Below are 19,915 nucleotides of genomic sequence, written 5' to 3'. Positions count from 1 at the left end.
TGGAGTCTGTCATACAGAGTGAAGTAAGTCAGAAAGAGAAAAACAAATACCATATGCTAACACATATATATGGAATCTAAAAAAAAAAAAAAAACGTCATGAAGAGCCTAGGGTTAGGATGGGAATAAAGACACAGACCTACTAGAGCATGAACTTGAGGATATGGGGAGGGGGAAGGGTAAGCTGTGACAAAGTGAGAGAGTGGCATGGACATATATACACTACCAAACGTAAAATAGCTAGCTAGTGGGAAGCAGCCGCATGGCACAGAGAGATCAGCTAGGTGGTTTGTGACCACCTAGAGGGGTGGGATAGGGAGGGTGGGAGGGAGGGAGACGCAAGAGGGAAGAGATATGGGAACACATGTACATGTATAACTGATTCACTTTGTTGTCAAGCAGAAACTAACACACCATTGTAAAGCAATTACACTCCAATAAAGATGTTAAAAAAAAAAGAATTGCCTTACAGTACATTAGCAGTTTGGCATCTATTAGCAATTTCATTGCAGCATTCCTGATTGTGTGCGTGCGCGCGCGCGCATGTGTGTGTGTGTGTGTGTGTGTAATATCTGCTCTTCAAATTATCCTTTGAACCAATTTTATTATCTTACTGTTTTTTTCATGGTTTTCTCTGTAGTATACCGGGGAAAACCCTGGATTATTTGGGATTCAGAAGAGGTGAGTTCGACTTCCTACTCAACCAGTTGATTTATTCTGGCCAAGTCAAATACCCTTCTCCAAGGAGGAGTTGCCTCAACTGTGAAAGACAGAGGACTACACTGCCACATCTATTTGTTTTCTGAAGCAAATAAGATAATCAAAAGAGGACTCCATTGCATAGAACAATTTACATTATCATTCTGATTTAGCCACATAAAATCACCTACACCCCAGTGTGACCAAACTATAAATTGGAAAACACCTAGCTGGAGGTAAAAGCCGCTGTGGTCCCTGGACAACAGGAATCAAACTCCTGGTCCTGGGTTGCCTTGGCTCTAAGCTGATACTTGTCACAATGAACTTATTAGAAAACGTGAATGTGATATCAAGAGGTATTTGACTGTAATAGCCTGGGTTTCCTTAATTCTTTGGGGATGATTTTTAAATAAGAAATAGGGGTAACTTAGATTCTGAAAGGAGAGAGAATTCTCTGGCTTAGGCAAATACCTGGTTTTATATGGTTTGGAGTCAGTGGTCAGATGGCCTGACATCCACTGATAATTCACTAGAGTAGTTCTCCTCCATGTTTCTGTTTCTTAAGAGTTCTTAGAAGAGACTAAAAGTATTGGAAAATACTAATGTAATTGGTCACAACCTCTTTTAAAGCCTTGCTGTACAAAGAAATATAACTTCCTTCCTGCATGAATCATATACCAAAGGCAATTGCTTTGCCCATTGTTGATTACCTACTGTAACAGAAATGGTTTGCTTGTGGAATGTTTACTGTTACCTTGTGCAACTTCTGAAGCATTCAAGTTACACAGATCCGCTCTGCTAGGATTTTCAGTAGAAGATGCTGTTAACATTTAAATTTTTTCTCCTCTCTTCTGTGTCCCCCTAAAAAAACTGCCACAATGTAGCCTGGGTTCTGATCTTTTAGTTTTCTTTTGGAAAAAAACAAAATTACAAAATAAAAAACATAAGATGTAAGTGCTCACTTTCAAACTTTTTTGGAATAATTAGACAAGACTTTAAAAATCAGCTTTGTCTCATAGCGTCTCTCCTTCGCCAGTAATCTGACACATATTTTAATGAGTTTCTTTTTTCTTTTTTAATAAATAAAGTTATTTATTTTTTTATTTTTGGCCACGTTGGGTCTTTGTTACTGCGCGCACATTTTCTCTAGTTGCAGCGAGCGGGGGGCTACCCTTTGTTGCTGTGCGCAGGCTTCTCATTGCGGTGGCTTCTCCTGTTGCGGGGCACGGGCCCTAGGTGCGCGGGCTTCAGTAGTTGTGGCACGTGGGCTCAGTAGTTGTGGTTCACGGGCTCTAGAGCGCAGGCTCAGCAGCTGTGGCGCACGGGCCCAGCTGCTCTGCAGCACGTGGGATCCTCCCGGACCAGGGCTCGAACCCATAACCCCTGCATTGGCAGGCAGATTCTCAACTACTGCGCCACCAGGGAAGCCCTTGATGAGTTTCTTAAGTCAACATCTCCAGCCAGAGATAAAAGCCAATATATTAAAGCAACGAAAGAAGTCAACATATTAGAATCACCAGTGGATTTTAAAATAAATTATAATTTTGCTTTGCTTTCCTATTTTTCTTTTATGACACTAATAAAATTTGCAAATCTAATTTTGCTCCCTGAAAATAAGGGGTAGCTTTCTTAAACAGCCAGTTTCCCCACATATCTATATCCAGTTTATGGGACAGTGAGGCTGTTTTCTCAAGATATACCTTTCCCAAGGCTGCTGGTTACCGGTTTCTTCCTGATACTCACACAGCTGTAGTTCCTGCAACACTGCCCACTCCCACCTCATTTACTATAGTCTCAACTCTCACCTTGCCTCAGGCAGAGCGGGGTGCTGTTTGAAGGGTCTGCTTAGGGCAACTACTTGCAAAGCAAAACCAGTTAGTACCTGTTGGTGGAAACTTGCACATTCATTGGGCTTTGTGCTTGTCAACCTCCCACTGCTCCACAAAGAAGCAGTGAACCAATTTTATCCTGCAAACCAGAAACAGGAACTGAACGGGCCTCTAACCAGGCCTCCAAAACAGGAAGCAAGGGACAGTCCCTGCAGCCACCAGAGGGGAACTGACTTGTAGCAGAGAACTCCCAGAAGGCTGGCACCAGCCACGGCCACTGGTGAGACAAGGCCAAGTTGTGAGCCTATAATTAGGCTTCACCTAGAGGTGGAACCAACTTGAACTATCAACTGATGAACATATGAAGCAGACAAAAGGCAACCAAATTGAAGCAAGAAACCAGGATCCCAGGAGCCTGGGAAGCAGGACCAGTGGGGACAAGCTGCAGTCGACTATCTGGGATGAGAAATGGGTGCTCTAAAAACAAATGTTATTTTTGTGCTTTGGAGTTTTGTTTTTCGTTTTGCTTTTTTCCAATTTTCTAGTAAAGCTCTTTTTGGAAAATTTTAACTTTGCCTCCACGAAAGCAAGAGGAAGCACAGTGCTCTGAGCTCACAGGGGCAAGCAATGATATGCCAGCAAAAAGTCAACAGCCGAGAGAAAAACCATGAGTGGGCCTCTACTGGGATTTTTTTTTAATCACTTCCTAAACTAGACTTTTTCTTTATGAGTTTGCCTATGTTTGCTCTTTTGATAATTTTGCTAAGGCTTGTTTCTTGGGTGAAGAAGCAGTGACGAGGTAGGAAGGGGCTATAAGGTGGTTTAGACTAGAGGTTCTCAAACACTGCTCTGTTAATTGGCACGATAAAGTTTTCATCCATCATGGTGAAATGGGAAAAAAGAATAATAAATAATGTGTTTTTCCATACATTTACTGTATGCAAAAAGCTATTCTTTACTCTAAGGTTATGCCTTCCCTAATTCAACATAAAAAATGTGTTTTCTTTTTAAGAAGTCATGGCAGTAGCTGGCTGGTTGTCAAGTTTTCTTTTTCTCTCTTTATAATACACTTACCTGGAAAGATAAAATGTTGACAAACTCATGTCAGTCTTCAATTTTTTTAAACCGGTTCATGGGAACCAATATTTAGGAAATACTGACACCAGCCAAGTATACTTCTCCCTCCAAGTATATGAGACAGTATATATGAAAGCCTCACTGGATTTAAAAGCAGAAAATGCAGAAGTGGGCGGGAAGATTCTCAGGAACTTCTCAGTCTGAGATAGAGAGGAGACAAAGGTTATGTTTGCTTTTGTTTTGTTATCAAATAAGACTGGAAGTCCTAAGGAGCTGTGCTGGAAGCAAGTGGAACCAAACCCAGAAAGTTCAGATGCCTGTCCAGTGACATGGCCCAAATGGGTGACTTTTATCACAAACCCAAGTAAGGCGGGAACACTATAGAGATGAAAATATAAAGGCTAAATTCTTAAAATTTCAGCCTCCATGTGTTTCCTTCCTGTTACCCACTGTTGCTACTGGGTGAAAGTCTGAGTAAGAGATTGCAATACAGAGAGCCTGCCTAAGAGAAAGGCCAGGCGAAGTTCTGGCTAGGGGCAGGGAAAGGGGAAGCAGGCAGCCATCCAATCCTGAGCTCCCTGAGAGGGAGTGAGGTGGCCTTGAGCAGAGCACTGTCCCTGGGTCTTACATCAGCTGGAAGTCAAGCCCCATAAATAGGTTTGGAGGGGACGAAGGTGAAAGTGTTTATGGATCCCCTGCCGTATCACTTCCTCCTTCGCTGAGCATCCTTCCTCCTCCGTCCCTGCCCAGGCTTCCTCCTCTCCCTAAAGCCACCCAATCCTTCCTTTGTCCCCTGCCTCACCAGAGCCCCTCTTCTCAACACCACCAATCCAAAGTGATGCTCGTACATCCAGCCAGGATGCTACCAGAAGCTAGATGAACGCAAAAGTTCCTGATTCTCACACAGGGAAAGATGTATTCAAAGTCCCAGTTTCAGGACTTCCCTGGTGGCGCAGTGGTTAAGAATCTGCTTGCCAATGCAGGAGACACGGGTTCGAGCCCTGGTCTGGGAAGATCCCACATGCCGTGGAGCAACTAAGCCCATGCGCCACAACTACTGAGCCTGAGCTCTAGAGCCCGCGAGCCACAACTACTGCACCCTCGTGCCACAACTACTGCACCCTCGTGCCACAACTACTGAAGCCCACGTGCCTAGAGCCTGTGCTCCGCAACAAGAGAAGCCACCGCAATGAGAAGCCCGCGCACCACAACAAAGAGTAGTCCCCGCTCACCACAACCAGAGAAAGCCCACGCACAGCAACAAAGACCCAACGCAGCCAAAAATAAATTAATTAATTAATTTTTTTTAAAAGTCCCAGTTTTAGGTTGGCAGGAACATAATTTCCTGAATGTTTAAACAGATAAATGGGGTTCACACTTCAAGTACACTGAATTAACAAGGCTTCTTATAGTCTAGTCCCAAATTTAACCACCATCTATAATACTATTTCTAAGAAAAAGTGTGCTCCTGGATCTAAGCAGCAACCTTGAATCATTTAGCCTGAATGAACGAATATAACTTCTTTATGGTTCAGTTTTTCCATAAGCAAAGTAGGGGAATAATAAAGCCTATACCAGCCATACTTCACAAAACTAACGTTCATTTTTTAAAAAATGTTGAGACCCTGCCAGTTGGGGTCTGTCTACCTGAATGGAATAGTTCTGCATCGCTAACATCTGTATCACTGACATCTCTTAGCTTTTACAGAAATTTACTGCCTGCAATGCAGGGGGCTGGGAAGGGGTGTTGTTAGCTTGGCAACTGCCATCTCTGAGTGACAGTATTGTATATGTAAGTGCAATGAATTTTCATAAAATCTTTGATAGAACATTAGTTTCCTCTCAGAACGGGAATGAAAGAGAGAATGACAAGTGTAGTCAACGAACAAACTCGATTACAGTTGAACGATAATCAAATAGGGAAAAATCAGTGAAAACCTTTAACTGCAATCTATTCTTTCGAAAGATACCAGTACACAAAGATAGCGGAAGCTTCTAAAAATGTAACCAAGCTTTAAGTTCTTATTCATTCTGTTAAGCTGAGCTGTTCGAACACCAACATTCCCTTTTAAATGTTGAGGCCCTTGTTAAGTCCCTCTTGCTTACCATTCTATTGCAGATTGGGGTCACCTCTGAACCCCACTCCCCAGTTTGATTCTAGAGGCTATTTCCTGGAAGCCCAAGGCATTCCGTGTAGCCCCTCACAACCAGGACATGAATCTGCGCTTCTCACAGACCCTGAGCTCCTGGAGGTGGCAATGTGATAGATATTAATACAAGCAGTTCATTCATCTCTGTGGACTGAAGTGATTCATTTTTTAATCAATACTGTCACAATTTTAAGGTTCAGAATTTGAGGGCTGGAAGGAATCTTAGAACCCAATTATTACAACCCTTCTCTGAGATTTTAAATTACTTGCTCCAAATTAGAGAAGAACCAGGACCAGATCTAGATGTTGAAACTCTTGTTCCGATGCTCTGTCCCCACACACCCTGCTGCCTTCCCTTTTCAAACTCACAGGATTACATGAGGGAATCTTAGAAATTTACTCCAATCTCCCCCTCTACTTCCATCCTTGGTCAGGTTTATAGGCCGCTGAAGGAGACAAAGGGCCTCACTCACAATTATGTGGTCCAGAGCAGAGCCAGGATGAAAACTCAGATGAACTTGAGGGATGATGTTCTTCCCACTATATCATAATGGTTCAACTTTCGAGCGGAGGTAGTGGATGTAGAGCAATGGTCAGCATGGGGCCAAAACCTTGCCAGGTCTGTTTTTGTAAGGCCTGCAAGCTAAGATTGGTTTTTTCCATTTTTAAATTGTTGGTGGAAGAACATCAAAAAAGAATAATACTTTGTGAATTACATGAAATTTAAATTTCAGTGTCCATTAACAAAGTTTTACTGGAATACAGCCACGATGATTTGTTTAGGTCCTCTTGAGTAATACCTGCAGAGTTGAGGAGTTGTGAGAGACACCTCCTGCAAAGTCTAAAATGTTTATGCCATCTGGCCCTTTACAGAAAAATCTGCTGAACTCTGGTAGAGGACGAGCAAGCACTCTCTTAGAAATCAGAAGTCAAGTTCTACTACTATCTAACTTGGCCGCCCTCGGTTTAGAAAAACAAAGGGTTTGGACAAAACTGATACCATCCTTATTCGGTCACATCTTCCAACATCTTCATGCTGAATGAGGAAGCTCAGAGATCATGTCACAGGCAGGGGTGAAACTGGGGCCTGCCCAGGTTGAACAAAGCAGTGGGATGGGACAGAGCTGGCCCGGAAACACTGGTTTTCCTAGAGCGTGTCCTCCTCCCCACTATTCCACATTGCACCAAGATGGCTCATAAGGTCCCTGCCAGCTCTCTGCCACATGAGTTTGATGCTTCCCTCTCTTGATTCTGAGAGTAAATTAGCCCAGCTAAATGCAGATAACAAGGGCGAAGCCGGGCTTTTTAGAAGCAGGCACCCAAAGTGAAATCCTCCATTAACCAGTTGTTACCTATGACCTTGGGCCAGTGATGGACCCCTTGGTTTTCTCATCTAAGAAGGATGCTAACTAAGTACTTCCTTCACAGGCTTGTTTGGAGGATTAAATGAGATACATTTCAAATGTCTGGTCCCTTCTGATCTTTCTCTCTCCCTTTCCCAGAGACAGTATTTGGAGAATAAACAGTACGTGAGCCTTGTTAGGAAACTCTTTCAAATTAGCTTAGAATTTAAGATTACTTTTATAAAAAAATACCCAAACTATCAATGCAATAAAAACAGGCTTATTATTTCACTGGGTGTTTTCCTCACATACCTTTCAGTTCTTTGAAACTTCTTCTAAATTATAATCCAAAAATAAAAGTGCTGTAATTTTTAGAAAAGTTATATTTCTTGTTTAGAAAAGCAAGCCACACAAAGAACCAACCTAAAATATATTATAATGTCCACTTATGAAGACCAAGACTGTAAAATACACCCGAACCAAAGTCCTAGTTTATTTAGTCTGGCTTCCTTAACATGAAGTTCTTCTTGTTCTTAAAATATTCAGCTTTGGCTGAATTCCAAGACGGACACAAGCCTACTTCAGGTGTTTTGAAGAGGTTGAAGAGAATTAGAACTGGAAACAAGATTGGATTATAAAGCCTTCTATGTGATCACAAATGCAAGAACCTTATTGCTTGAAACCACCATTAAATCAAATTTTATGCCCCCACTTATAAAAAAAGTAAATACGTATATATCCTCAACATTGGTTGTACAGGGTGCTAAAGGTTAATTTCAATAACATGCTTTCATCCCTAACATTTGCTAACAGACAGCAAATTGCTGCAGTCACTTGAATTGCAGGGACACTTTCTGAAATCTGTAATAGGTTGAAAAGATTTTTTTTTCATGAATTATTCTAGCAACCACTTTAATGGGCACACTTTAATGGCCAATCTAATCTTAGTTATTAAAATAGCATATCAGTGTTTTAAACAATGTTAAAATTATATACTTTACAGGGGCTTCCCTGGTGGCGCAGTGGTTGAGAGTCCGCCTGCCGATGCAGGGGACACGGGTTCGTGCCCTGGTCCAGGAAGATCCCACGTGCCGTGGAGCAGCTGGGCCCATGAGCCATGGCCACTGAGCCTGCGCATCCGGAGCCTGTGCTCCGCAACGGGAGAGGCCACAACAGTGAGAGGCCCGCGTACCGCAAAAAACCAACCAAACAAACAAACAAAAAATTATATACTTTCCAGCCCATCAGGGCATATGGAGTAATAAAAAACAGGCCTTGGTTCTTTCACCAAAATCCTAACAAAGATATCATACAAGTTTAGTGTAAATTACAAAGTTGCTTTTGGAAGTAATTACTTGAAACTTCAAATTGGTAAGAGATGGGAAATCAAACCACTAAACTTAAGGTAAAGGGAGCTGGGAAGATCATGACATAACATGCAAATTCATACAGATCCGCTCTGCCTGCAGCTGGCTGAGTGGCAGAAGTCATGATTTCTGTACTCTCAAAAGTACACAGAAAAAATGAGGACATCATCTAAAACAGGCACAGGTATATACAGAAGGAAAATGTGGGCCAAACCTAACAGAACAGAAACCAAAACACTAAATGTAGAAAGGCTGACTGGGGCAAATATCTCGCAATGCACGAGATCAGAAGTTCTTTAAGAGGACCACACGCACCCCGAGCTCCTGGTGGCTGGGCAGTCAGACTCTCGCACAAATACACTCTCCCCAGAGCTGCGAGAGGCCGCCCGGAGCAGTCACGCAGCGCGGCTCGCTGCCTCTAAGATGGGGCAAGAAGTAAATAAGTAGGAAGCACGATTGCTGCCCAGAAATTGTTTTTTCCTGCCCAGGAAAGAAAACACTCTTCCCCCTGCGGCGGCCTGAGAAAAAGTGAACCCTGACCGCGGAGGATGGGGAAGGGGTTGCACACGCACCTGCATTGTAAAAACGGTCCAGCACCGCAGTTTCCCCAAAGTCCAGTTTCCCGAAATGCAGGGTCTCCAGGGTGGCGCCCACCGTCTCGCACGCCTGCCGCAGGCACTGCAGGGCCTCGCTCTCGGCCACCACCAGCTGCCCCTGGCTCGCTTCGTTGATGACATATGCCACCGTGGTCCGTCGGCCTCCTTCGCCACCAGAGTTGCCCCGGCACCGGGTGGCGCTGCTCCCGGGGGTGGCACTGGGACACGCAACACCAGGGGCGGCGGCACTCTCCACGTTCCAGAAGCTGCCCGGTGGCGGCGGCGGCAGCTGGTTCTCCTCGCCCTCGGCGGCCGCCGCCGCTCCTCCCCTCCGGTAGCTGCCGCCCTCGGCCAAGGGTGGCACAGAGAAAGTGATGCCCTCGCCCGCCTCCACGCTCATCTCTCCCGGCCGGGCTGCAGTGGCGGCGGCGTCCCCCGCCCAGCCGCACCGTCTGGCCAGCCACAGCTCGGGGCTGCTCCGCGCGCGCCTGGCTAAGCAGCTGCCATCCCGTGTCGCGCCGCGCCGCCGCCTCCTCTCCGGCGCCCTCTCCCCCGAAGGGACGCCGCTGCCCGGCGGCGGCTCGCCCCTCCTCGGCGCCTCCGTGGCCGCGCCGCTCGTCCGCTGCAGGGTGTAGAGTACAAGGGGTGGGGAACCGGGTTGAGCGGGAAGAGACAGCGCTTCCTTTTCTTGGCGGGCGGACAAGTCGGCTAGCGAACCTGCGCCGCGGCGCGACTCAAGGGCGCCCCTCTCGGGGTGCGGTGCGCCCTGGCCACCCGGAGTGCGGTCCTGGTTCTTTCCGTGCCGGGCGCGCTGGGAGGGGTCGGGGAGGGCGCCCTCTGGGTGGGGAGCTACCTGGCCAGCACCTCAGAGGCGGGCCGACTCCCTGGACCGCGTCCCGGAACAGCTGCAGCGGCCGCCGAAAGGATCCGCCTTCTTCCTCGGCGGCGGCTCCCCTTCATCTACTCTGTTTCCTCCTCCTTCCCCGGCCTCGTTTCTCTGCCGATTGCCGCGCCCGCTTCGTCCTGGCACCAGCCTGGCCGCTCCAGTCTCACCGCTCCTTGCAGCAGCTCGCCCAGTCGGCCACCGGCTTCTTGGCCGCCCACTCGTCGCGGCACCGAGAGTCAGGGCCCACCCCGGGGGAGGGCGCTGCTGGGAAGCTCGAGTCCGGACCAAACCGACTGCGTCGCGGCTCCCGGACCTCAACCCAGCCCCGAGCGCCGCCCGGGGCCAAGGTTCTGCACCGTCACCCACCGGGCCCCCCACCCAAGAAGACCTGGAGTAGGCAAAAGCCCGGCGCGCACGCGATGGCGCAAAAAAAGTCTCTCTTGCGAATACTCGGGTCTTCAGAGCCAGCGCAGGAGGCATTAGCAGCGTTCCCCTTAGCCAGGGCGCCCCCCTCCGGCCCCAGCCGGCCTCGCTCTGCAGCGCGGTCCGGTTAAGCGTGCGGCGCTGGCAGGACTAGGGCAGCATCTGGAGGCCAGCATTGCGCGGGGCGGGAAGACTTCAACTACAGTCCTGCAGCCGGCCTGAACTGGAGGGTGGTTTACTGGTGACAGTGGCTCTCCGCAAGTGGCAGGCTAAATTTACCGGGTCTGCCCTGGTACTTTTCATTTCCAAATTTTCAATAGCTCTGCTATCATGAATAATTGATTAGCTTCAAGTGCTGAACGGTATAGCGTTCCCATTTGGGTTCTTAAAATTTCCCCCAACATCGCGCATACTTACGTCAGATAGAAAACCGGTTCTATACTGGACTTGGCAACTCATCATCCGCCAGATGAAAGAGGGAAATTAAGTGATTACTTCTATTTTTTTTTAAATTGCACCACGGGAGGGCGGGGGGTGGGGGGGAATGCCTGAATTGCTTAAGAGCAATCAAAAAGTATCTACTTATTTGGGAAGCAAAAACAGATGTGTAAGTTCTCAGAGAACTCCAAAATGCTATAACTTCAGGAAAACCAGTGAAAGCTGCAGTGAAATAAAGTAACAGGTTTGGGCTTCCCATCTCCAGGAACCGAGATGAATGAGTTTTATGAAAAAGGCTGAAGAATATGGCAAATTACATGCAAGCTAGGGGGAAAAGGAAGGATAAAACAGTTGAGTAGTAAACAGTGAAAAGAAGGAAGAAAATAGTAATGTGGGAAAACACCTAGCAGCTGAACAATTGTATCTGCACAATTGTGTCCTTAATGAAGCAAAGTGAGTTATAGCTTTTTCTAAAGATTTGTAAAACGATAGAAGTAAATTTCTAGCAAGGAAACTGGATTCTATGTGATCCACATCTGTTTTTGAACTTGATATCATTAGGAAAGTAATTACTTAGTGAATCCGTGATCATAAGGAAACAAAACGTTGATGGACGACTAATAGATGTGTATCTTTTAATACTTCCAACAACTTGTCAAACCTCCAAACTTCTGTGAAAGTGTATAATCCTCCACCCCATACTGGCCCAAAACAATAAACGCAGGAAAGTCGTTGGGACCATGTCTGGAAAATTAAAATGCCCAAATTCTCAAAGAGCACTTGACTACACAAATAAGGCCCAAAATTATATGTAGAGCTATTTTCTAAAAACCATAATTTTTATACCATTTCACCTTTGCTTCCCTTCCAGATCTTTTCAGAGCCACTGTTCATATATAATTTTGTTTTATTTTACTCACTTTGTTTTACTTTGAATTGATTTAATAACTTTAAAGATGTTACTGATTACTGGCACCCAAACCCCAATGCAATGCTGAAAGACTACTTTCCTTGGTCACAAGGCTCTCCCACCTAAAAGGCATGGTTTAGCTGATTAATCTTACACAATGTGTAACCAAATGAAATTTCCATTTTTATAGCTGATAAACAGTTGAAAGTATGTAAATTCAGATGGTTCCATTTACAACTCAACTTTGAGTCCTGTGCGGAGGCTGGGGCACCAGGCAGAGGGCATGGGCGTGGTGCTGAAATTCTGCCTGCCTTCAGCTTGCCAGGCCCGCCTCAAGGTGTCTGTCTGGAGGAATGAAAGCCTTCTAATTCGATCACCCAGCAGTTGTGCTTTTTGCAATTCGTCTGTATAGAAGGCGCACCTTTTTCTAAGCCAAAAGCACATCTAATATGGTAATGGTGGACAGGAGAAAAAGCATTGCCTATCTTGGGCTTCCAGGTTTCTTCTTGAAGATGCAACATGGTGAATTTTAAACCTGAAATGGGCAAGTGTCTCCTAGCTAACTAGCTTTTGCTTTAGGTGACAAGTTTGCCTCTCTCTGTATCCTCAGGTAAGTAGAAATATTATATACTCTTTTTTTTAATACAGCAGGTTCTTATTAGTTATCAACTTTATATATATTAGTGTACATATGTCAATCCCAATCTCCCAGTTATTCCCACCACCATCACCCCCGCCCCCGCTTTCCCCCTTTGGTGTCCATACGTTTGTTCTCTACATGTGTCTCTATTTCTGCCTTGCAAACTGGTTCCTCTGTACCATTTTTCTAGATTCCACATATATGCATTAATATACAATATTTGTTTTTCTCTTTCTGACTTACTTCCCTCTGTATGACAGAATCTAGGTCCATCCACATCTCTACAAATGACCCAATTTCATTCCTTTTTATGGCTGAGTAATATTCCACTGTATATATGTACCACATCTTTTTTATCCGTTCGTCTGTTGATGGGCATTTACGTTGCTTCCATGTCCTGGCTATTGTAAATAGTGCTGCAATGAACATTGGGGTGCATGTGTCTTTTTTAATTATGTTTTTCTCTGGGTATATGCCCAGTAGTGGGATTGCTGGGTCATCTGGTAATTCTATTTTTAGATTTTTAAGGAACCTCCATACTGTTCTCCATAGTGGCTATATCAATTTACATTCCCACAACACTGCAAGAGGGTTCCCTTTTTTGCACACCCTCTCCAGCATTTATTGTTGGTAGCTTTTTCGATGATGCCCATTCTAATCGGTGTGAGGTGATACCTCTGTAGCTTTGATTTGCATTTCTCTAATAATTAGTGATGTTGAGCAGCTTTTTGTGTGCTTCTTGGCCATCTGTATGTCTTCTTTGGAGAAATGTCTATTTAGGTCTTCTGCCCATTTTTTAATTGGGTTGTTTGTTTTTTTGATATTGAGCTGCATGATCTGTTTACATATTTTGGAGATTAATCCTTTGTCCATTGATTCGTTTGCAAATATTTCTACCATTCTGAGGGTTGTCTTTTCATCGTGTTTATAGTTTCCTTTGCTGTGCAAAAGCTTTGAAGTTTCATTAGGTCCCATTTGTTTATTTTCGTTTTTATTTTCATTACTCTGGGAGGTGAGTCAAAAAAGATCTTGCTGTGATTTATGTCAAAGAGAGTTCTTCCTATGTTATCCTCTAAGAGTTTTACAGTGTCTGTCTTACATTAAGGTCTTTAATCCATTTTGAGTTTATTTTTGTGTATGGTGTTAGGGAGTGTTCTAATTTCATTCTTTTACAGGTAGTTGCCCTGTTTTCCCAGCACCACTTATTGAAGAGACTGTCTTTTCTCCATTGTATATCCTTGCCTCCTTTATCACAGCTTAGTTGACCATAGGTGCATGGGTTTATCTCTGGGCTTTCTATCCTGTTCCATTGATCTATATTTCTGTTTTTGTGCCAGTACCATATTGTTCTGATTATTGTAGCTTTGTAGTATAGTCTAAAGTCAGGGAGTATGATTTCTCCGGCTCCGTTTTTTTCCCCTCAAGATTGCTTTGGCTATTCAGGGTCTTTTGTGTCTCCATACAAATTTTAAGATTTTTTGTTCTAGTTCTGTAAAAAATGCCATTGGTAATTTGATAGGGATTGCATTGAATATGTAGATTTCTTTGGGAAGTATAGTCAATTTTACAATATTGATTCTTCCAATCCAAGAACATGGTATATCTCTCCGTCTGTGCCATCTTTGATTTCTTCCGTCATATACTTTACTGAGTACAGGTCTTTTACCTCCTTAAGTAGGCTTATTCCTAGGTATTTTATTCTTTTTTTTGCAGTGGTGAATGGAATTGTTTCCTTAATTTCTCTTTCTGATCTTTCATTGTTAGTGTATAGGAATGCAAGAGATTTCTGTGCATTAATTTTGTATCCTGCTACTTTACCAAATTCATTGATTAGCTCTAGTAGTTTTCTGGTGGCATCTTTAGGATTATCTATGTATAGTATCATGTCATCTGCAAACAGTGACAGTTTTATTACTTCTTTTCCAATTTGTATTACTTTTATTTCTTTGTCTTCTCTGATTGCCATGGCTAGGACTTCCAAAACTATGTTGAATAATAGTGGCAACAGTGGACATCCTTGTCTTGTTCCTGATCTTAGATGAAATGCCTTCAGTTTTTCACCATTGAGAAAGATCTTGGCTGTGGGTTTGTCATATATGGCCTTTATTTTATTGAGGTAAGTTCCCTCTGTGCCCACTTTCTGGGGAGTTTGTATCATAATTGGTGTTGAATTTTGTCAAAAGGTTTTTCTGAATCTATTGAGCTGATCATATGGTTTTTATTCTTCAATTTGTTAATATGGTGTATCACACTGATTGATTTGCATATATCAAAGAATCCTTGCGTCCCTGGGATAAATCCCACTTGATCATGGTGTATGATCCTTTTAATGTGTTGTTGGATTCTGTTTGCTAGTATTTTGTTGAGGATTTTTGCATCTATATTCCTCAGTGATATTGGTCTGTAATTTTCTTTTTTTGTAGTATCTTTGTCTGGTTTTGGTATCGGGTGATGGAGGCCTCGTAGAATGAGTTTGGGAGTGTTCCTTCCTCTGCAATTTTTGGAAAGAGTTTGAGAAGGATGGTGTTAGCTCTTCTTTAAATGTTTGATAGAATTCACCTGTGAAGCCATCTGGTCCTGGACTTTGGTTTGTTGGAAGATTTTTAATCACAGTTTCAATTTCATTACTTGTGATTAGTCTGTTCATATTTTCTGTTTCTTCCTTGTTCAGTCTTGGAAAATTATACGTTTCTAAGAATTTGTCCATTTCTTCCAGGTTGTCCATTTTATTGGCATAGAGTTGCTTGTAGTAGTCTCTTAGGATGCTTTGTATTTCTGTGGTGTCTGTTGTAATTTCTCCTTTTTCATCCCTAATTTTATTGTTTTGTGTCCTCTACCTCTTTTTCTTGATGAGTCTGGCTAAAGGTTTATCAATTTTGTTTATCCTCTCAAAGAACCAGCTTTTAGTTTTATTGATCTTTGCTATTGTTTTCTTTGTTTCTATTTCATTTATTTCTGCTCTGATCTTTATGATTTCTTTCCTTCTACTAACTTTGGGTTTTGTTTGTTCTTCTTTCTCAAGTTTCTTTAGGTGTAAGGTTAGATTGTTTGTTTGAGATTTTTCTTGTTTCTTGAGGTAGGTTTGTATAGCTATAAACTTCCCTCTTAGAACTGCTTTTGCTGCATCCCATAGGTTTTGGATCATCGTGTTTTCATTGTCATTTGTCTCTAGGTATTTTTTGATTCCCTCTTTGATTTCTTCAGTGATTCTTGGTTATTTAGTAACATATCATTTAGCTGCCATGTGTTTGTGTTTTTTACACTTTTTCCCAGTAATTTATTTCTAATCTCATGGCATTGTGGTCGGAAAAAATGCTTGATATGATTTCAATTTTCTTAAATTTACCAAGCCTTGATTTATGACCCAAGATGTGGTCTATCCTGGAGAATGTTCCATGCACACTTGAGGAGAATGTGTAATCTGATGTTTTTGGATATAATGTCCTATAAATATTAATTAAATCTATCTGGTATATTGTGTCATTTAAAGCTTGTGTTTCCTTATTAATTTCCTGTCTGGATGATCTGTCCATTGATGTAAGTGAGGTGTTAAAATCTCCCACTACTATTGTGTTACTGTTGATTTCCTCTTTTATAGCTGTTAGCATTTGCCTTATGTACTGAGGTGCTCCTATGTTGGGTACATATATATTTATAATTGTTATATCTTCTTGGATTGATCCCTTGATCATTATGTAATGTACTTCCTTGTCTCTTGTAACATTCTTCATTTTAAAGTCTATTTTATCTGTTATGAGTATAGCTACTCCAGCTTTCTTTTGATTTCCACTTGCATGGAATATCTTTTTCCATCCCCTCACTTTCAGTCTGAATGTGTCCCTAGGTCTGAAGTGGGTCGCTTGTAGATAACATATATATGGCTCTTGTTTTTGTATCCATTCAGGAAGCCTGTGTGTTTTGGCTGGAGCATTTAATCCATTCACATTTAAGGTAATTATTGATATGTATGTTCCTATTACCATTTTCTTAATTGTTTTGGGGTTGTGTTTGTAGGTCCCTTTCTTCTCTTTTGTTTCCCACTTAGAGAAGTTCCTTTAGCATATGTTTTAGAGCTGGTTTGGTGGTGCTGAATTCTCTTAGCTTTTGCTTGTCTGTAAGGCTTTTGTTTTCTCCAATAGAATCTGAATGAGATCCTTGCTGGGTAGAGTAATCTTGGTTGTAGTTTCTTCCCTTTCATCACTTTAAATATAGCATGCCACTCCCTTCTGGCTTGTAGAGTTTCTGCTGAGAAATCAGTTATTAACCTTATGGGAGTTCCCTTGTATGTTGTTTGTCATTTTTCCCTTGTTGCTTTTAATAATTTTTCTTTGTCTTTATTTTTTGTCAGTTTGATTACTGTGTGTCTCGGTGTGTTTCTCCTTGGGTTTATCCTGCCTGGGACTCTCTGCATTTCCTGGACTTGGGTGGCTATTTCCTTTCCCATGTTAGGGAAGTTATCAACTATAATCTCTTCAAATATTTTCTCGGGTCCTTTCTCTCTTCTCCTTCTGGGACCCCTATAATGCGAATGTTGGTGCATTTAACGTTGTCCCAGAGGTCTCTTAGTCTGTCTTCATTTCTTTTCATTCTTTTTTCTTTATTTTGTTCTGTAGCAGTGAATTCTACCATTCTGTCTTCCAGGTCACTTATCTGTTCTTCTGCCTCAGTTATTCTGCTACTGATTCCTTCTAGTGTATTTTTCATGTCGGTTATTGTATTGTTCATCTCTGTTTGTTTGTTCTTTAATTCTTCTAGGTGTTTCTTCTTTCATTCTTCTACGTCTTTGTTAAACATTTCTTACATCTGCTTGATCTTTGCCTCCATTCTTTATCTGAAGTCCTGGATCATCTTCACTATCATTATTCTGAATTCTTTTTCTGGAAGGTTGCCTATCTGTCTCCGTTTCATTTAGTTGTTTTTCTGGGGTTCTATCTTGTTCCTTCATTTGGTACCTAGTCCTCTGCCTTTTCATTTTGTCTGTCTTTCTGTGAATGTGGTTTTTGTTCCACAGGCTGCAGGATTGTTGTTCTTCTTGCTTCTGCTGTGCCCTCTGGTGGATGAGGCTATCTAAGAGGCTTGTGCAAGCTTTCTGATGGGAGGGACCGGTGGTGGGTAGAGCTGGGTGTTGCTCTGGTGGGCAGAGCTCAGTAAAACTTTAATCTGCTTGTCTGCTGATGGGTGGGGCTGAATTCCCTCACTGTTGGTTGTTTGGCCTGAGGCAACACAGCACCAGAGCCTACAGGCTCTTTGGTGGGGCTAATGGTGACTCTGGGAGGGTTCTCGCCAAGGAGTACTTCCCAGAACTTCTGCTGCCAGTGTCCCTGTCCATGTGGTGAGCCACAGCCACCCCCCATCTCTGCAGGAGACCCTGAAACACTAGCAGGCAGGTCTGGTTCAGTCTCCTATGGGGTCACTGCTACTTCCCCCCCCCGGGTCCTGTTGCACACAGTACTTTGTGTGTGCCCTCCAAGAGCGGAGTCTCTGTTTCCCCCAGTCTTGTCGAAGTCCTGCAGTCAAATCCCGCTAGCCTTCAAAGTCTGATTCTCTGGGAATTCCTCCTCCCATTGCCAGACCACCAGGTTGGGAAGCCTGACATGGGGCTCAGAACCTTCACTCCAGTGGGTGGACTTCTGTGGTATAAGTGTTCTCCAGTTTGTGAGTCACTCAGCTAGCGGTTATTGGATTTGATTTTATTGTGATTGTGCCCCTTCTACCATCTCATTGCGGCTTCTCCCTTATCTTTGGATGTGGGGTATCTTTTGTGGTGAGTTCCAGTGTCTTCCTGTCGATGGTTGTTTAGCAGTCAGTTGTGATTCTGGTGCTCTCACAAGAGGGAGTGAGGAATATTATATACGCCTAATTCTATAATGCTACATACAAAACAAGGTATATATAATTTTAAATTATCAGAAATCAGTAAGGAAACCAGTAAAAGATGTATCAAGCAGCTAAGATAAATTAAGAATTCAATTGATTGCTAAATTTAGCTCTGTGTTTTGACTGCCCAAATAAAAAGAAAGCATATGATAGTACAGACATTCATGTGAAGAGTCAAGTCTTAACCTGGCACTGAATTCTATAAAATAAAGACTTTATTACATAGAATCTGATACAGAGGACATTGGGGAATACAGTACAATTGAATATGGATTTGTAAAAAAATTATATATGTTCTTCAAATTTAGATTTAATATTTTTAAAAGCAAGAACCTGATATTAAATATTAATTCAGTGAAGGCATTATTTTAGAGGAATCTAAAATAGTATTCAGATACAATGCTTTCTGGTTATATTAACTTAATAAAAAAGAGGAACTGAGGGGATTATATTGTTCACTGAAAGCTCACAAGTTGGCATTCCACAGCAGGAAAAAAAAGAATTCAAGGAAATGGAGAAGTAACATATTGCTTGGATCCTTACCACAAAAGCAGGCTTCCCTAGAAGCTTTTGGCAAAGATTAAATCACAGTCAATGAATGATAGAATTATAACTTTGTAAATAGTCTGTGACATCTTTACACCTTAAAAGGGCAGGGCAACAGAACTGAAGTTCACTAGTCAAAATTATATCCTCCCTCAGAGTCCATTGCACTTCCACTTAGAGATTGCCCGGGGGACACCTTTGAGAACACCTACAGGTAGGGCAAAGAATTTTCCTGATAAAGAGCTAGAGAAATATAAGGGAGAGATTTCCACTTCTGATTACAACAGATTAGGTAATACTGATCAACCGGCTCACTAAAGAAGACTAAGAAGGCTGGACAAAATTTTAAATAAAGGCATCAAAGGACTAATAAGACAATGAGGAACTATCTGGTGAGCTTCTGAAAGAAAGGAATGGGATTCAGAGGGTGTGCCTACAGTTGGGGCTGCTTTGGGCCTGGCAACTTTTGTGCACAGGAATTAGGCGACTGGGAGGCTGAACTGCATTTCTGACACCTCAAAGGATGAAGAAAAAGTAAGGGTGTTATAGTCTAGTCTAGACGTATGTGTGAATTGGACGCAAAATGACCCTTTCGTGGATAGCAACTCTTCCTTCTGAACATATGAGTAGCCCAGAAAAAAGTCTCAAACCCTGAAAGTGGATTAAGGTAACTCCAGGCATTCAACAAACAAAATTCACTCCAGAGAAAGACAAATCATCCTGGACCATGAATTATTTCACAAATATAAGATCCGTGGATGCAGACAAACATTTTAGTGCATGGTAGAATGGTAGAGTAGGAACAAGAATACGAATCCAATCCTGCCTTGGCCTGCTGTTCCTGAGTTCTCCCCTCCAGAACTACTCTCCATTTATATCCCCACAGACTCTGCCTCCGGAGGCTAATCTGTGTGAATTAAATCAATGGGTTTCCTTGCTTTCTGTTTACCAATTGGGTTTGGTCAATGCGGAGTCCAGCAGGGGTTCTGAGGAAGGACAAATACTGGGACTCATGAGTCACCTCAGGCTGGCTGTGTTGCTCAATAGGAAGTCATTCCTCTTCTCAAGGTGGCAGATCCTAAAGGAAGTACAGGCTTTCATACTCATCCCTCACCTTGTCCTTTGGCACCTAGAA

At 42.9% G+C, this 19,915-nt stretch overlaps 1 protein-coding gene across 2 annotated transcripts in view; it reads right to left on the bottom strand.

Annotated features, from left to right (window-relative positions):
- MAP3K5 (mitogen-activated protein kinase kinase kinase 5) overlaps window positions 1-10,315 on the bottom strand; it is a 224,254-nt gene extending 213,939 nt beyond the window's left edge. For both annotated transcript variants that reach the window (XM_032651201.1, XM_032651202.1), the window contains exon 1: window positions 9,037-10,315. In XM_032651201.1, the coding sequence (XP_032507092.1) occupies window positions 9,037-9,460 (424 nt within the window). In that variant the 5' untranslated portion in view covers window positions 9,461-10,315. The remainder of the gene's footprint in view (window positions 1-9,036) is intronic.
- Window positions 10,316-19,915: the final 9,600 nt, after the last annotated feature.

Source organism: Phocoena sinus, chromosome 12 (genome assembly GCF_008692025.1).
Source record: "Phocoena sinus isolate mPhoSin1 chromosome 12, mPhoSin1.pri, whole genome shotgun sequence".
NCBI classification, from domain to species: Eukaryota; Metazoa; Chordata; class Mammalia; order Artiodactyla; family Phocoenidae; genus Phocoena; species Phocoena sinus.
This window is presented reverse-complemented; position numbering and strand designations above follow the sequence as displayed.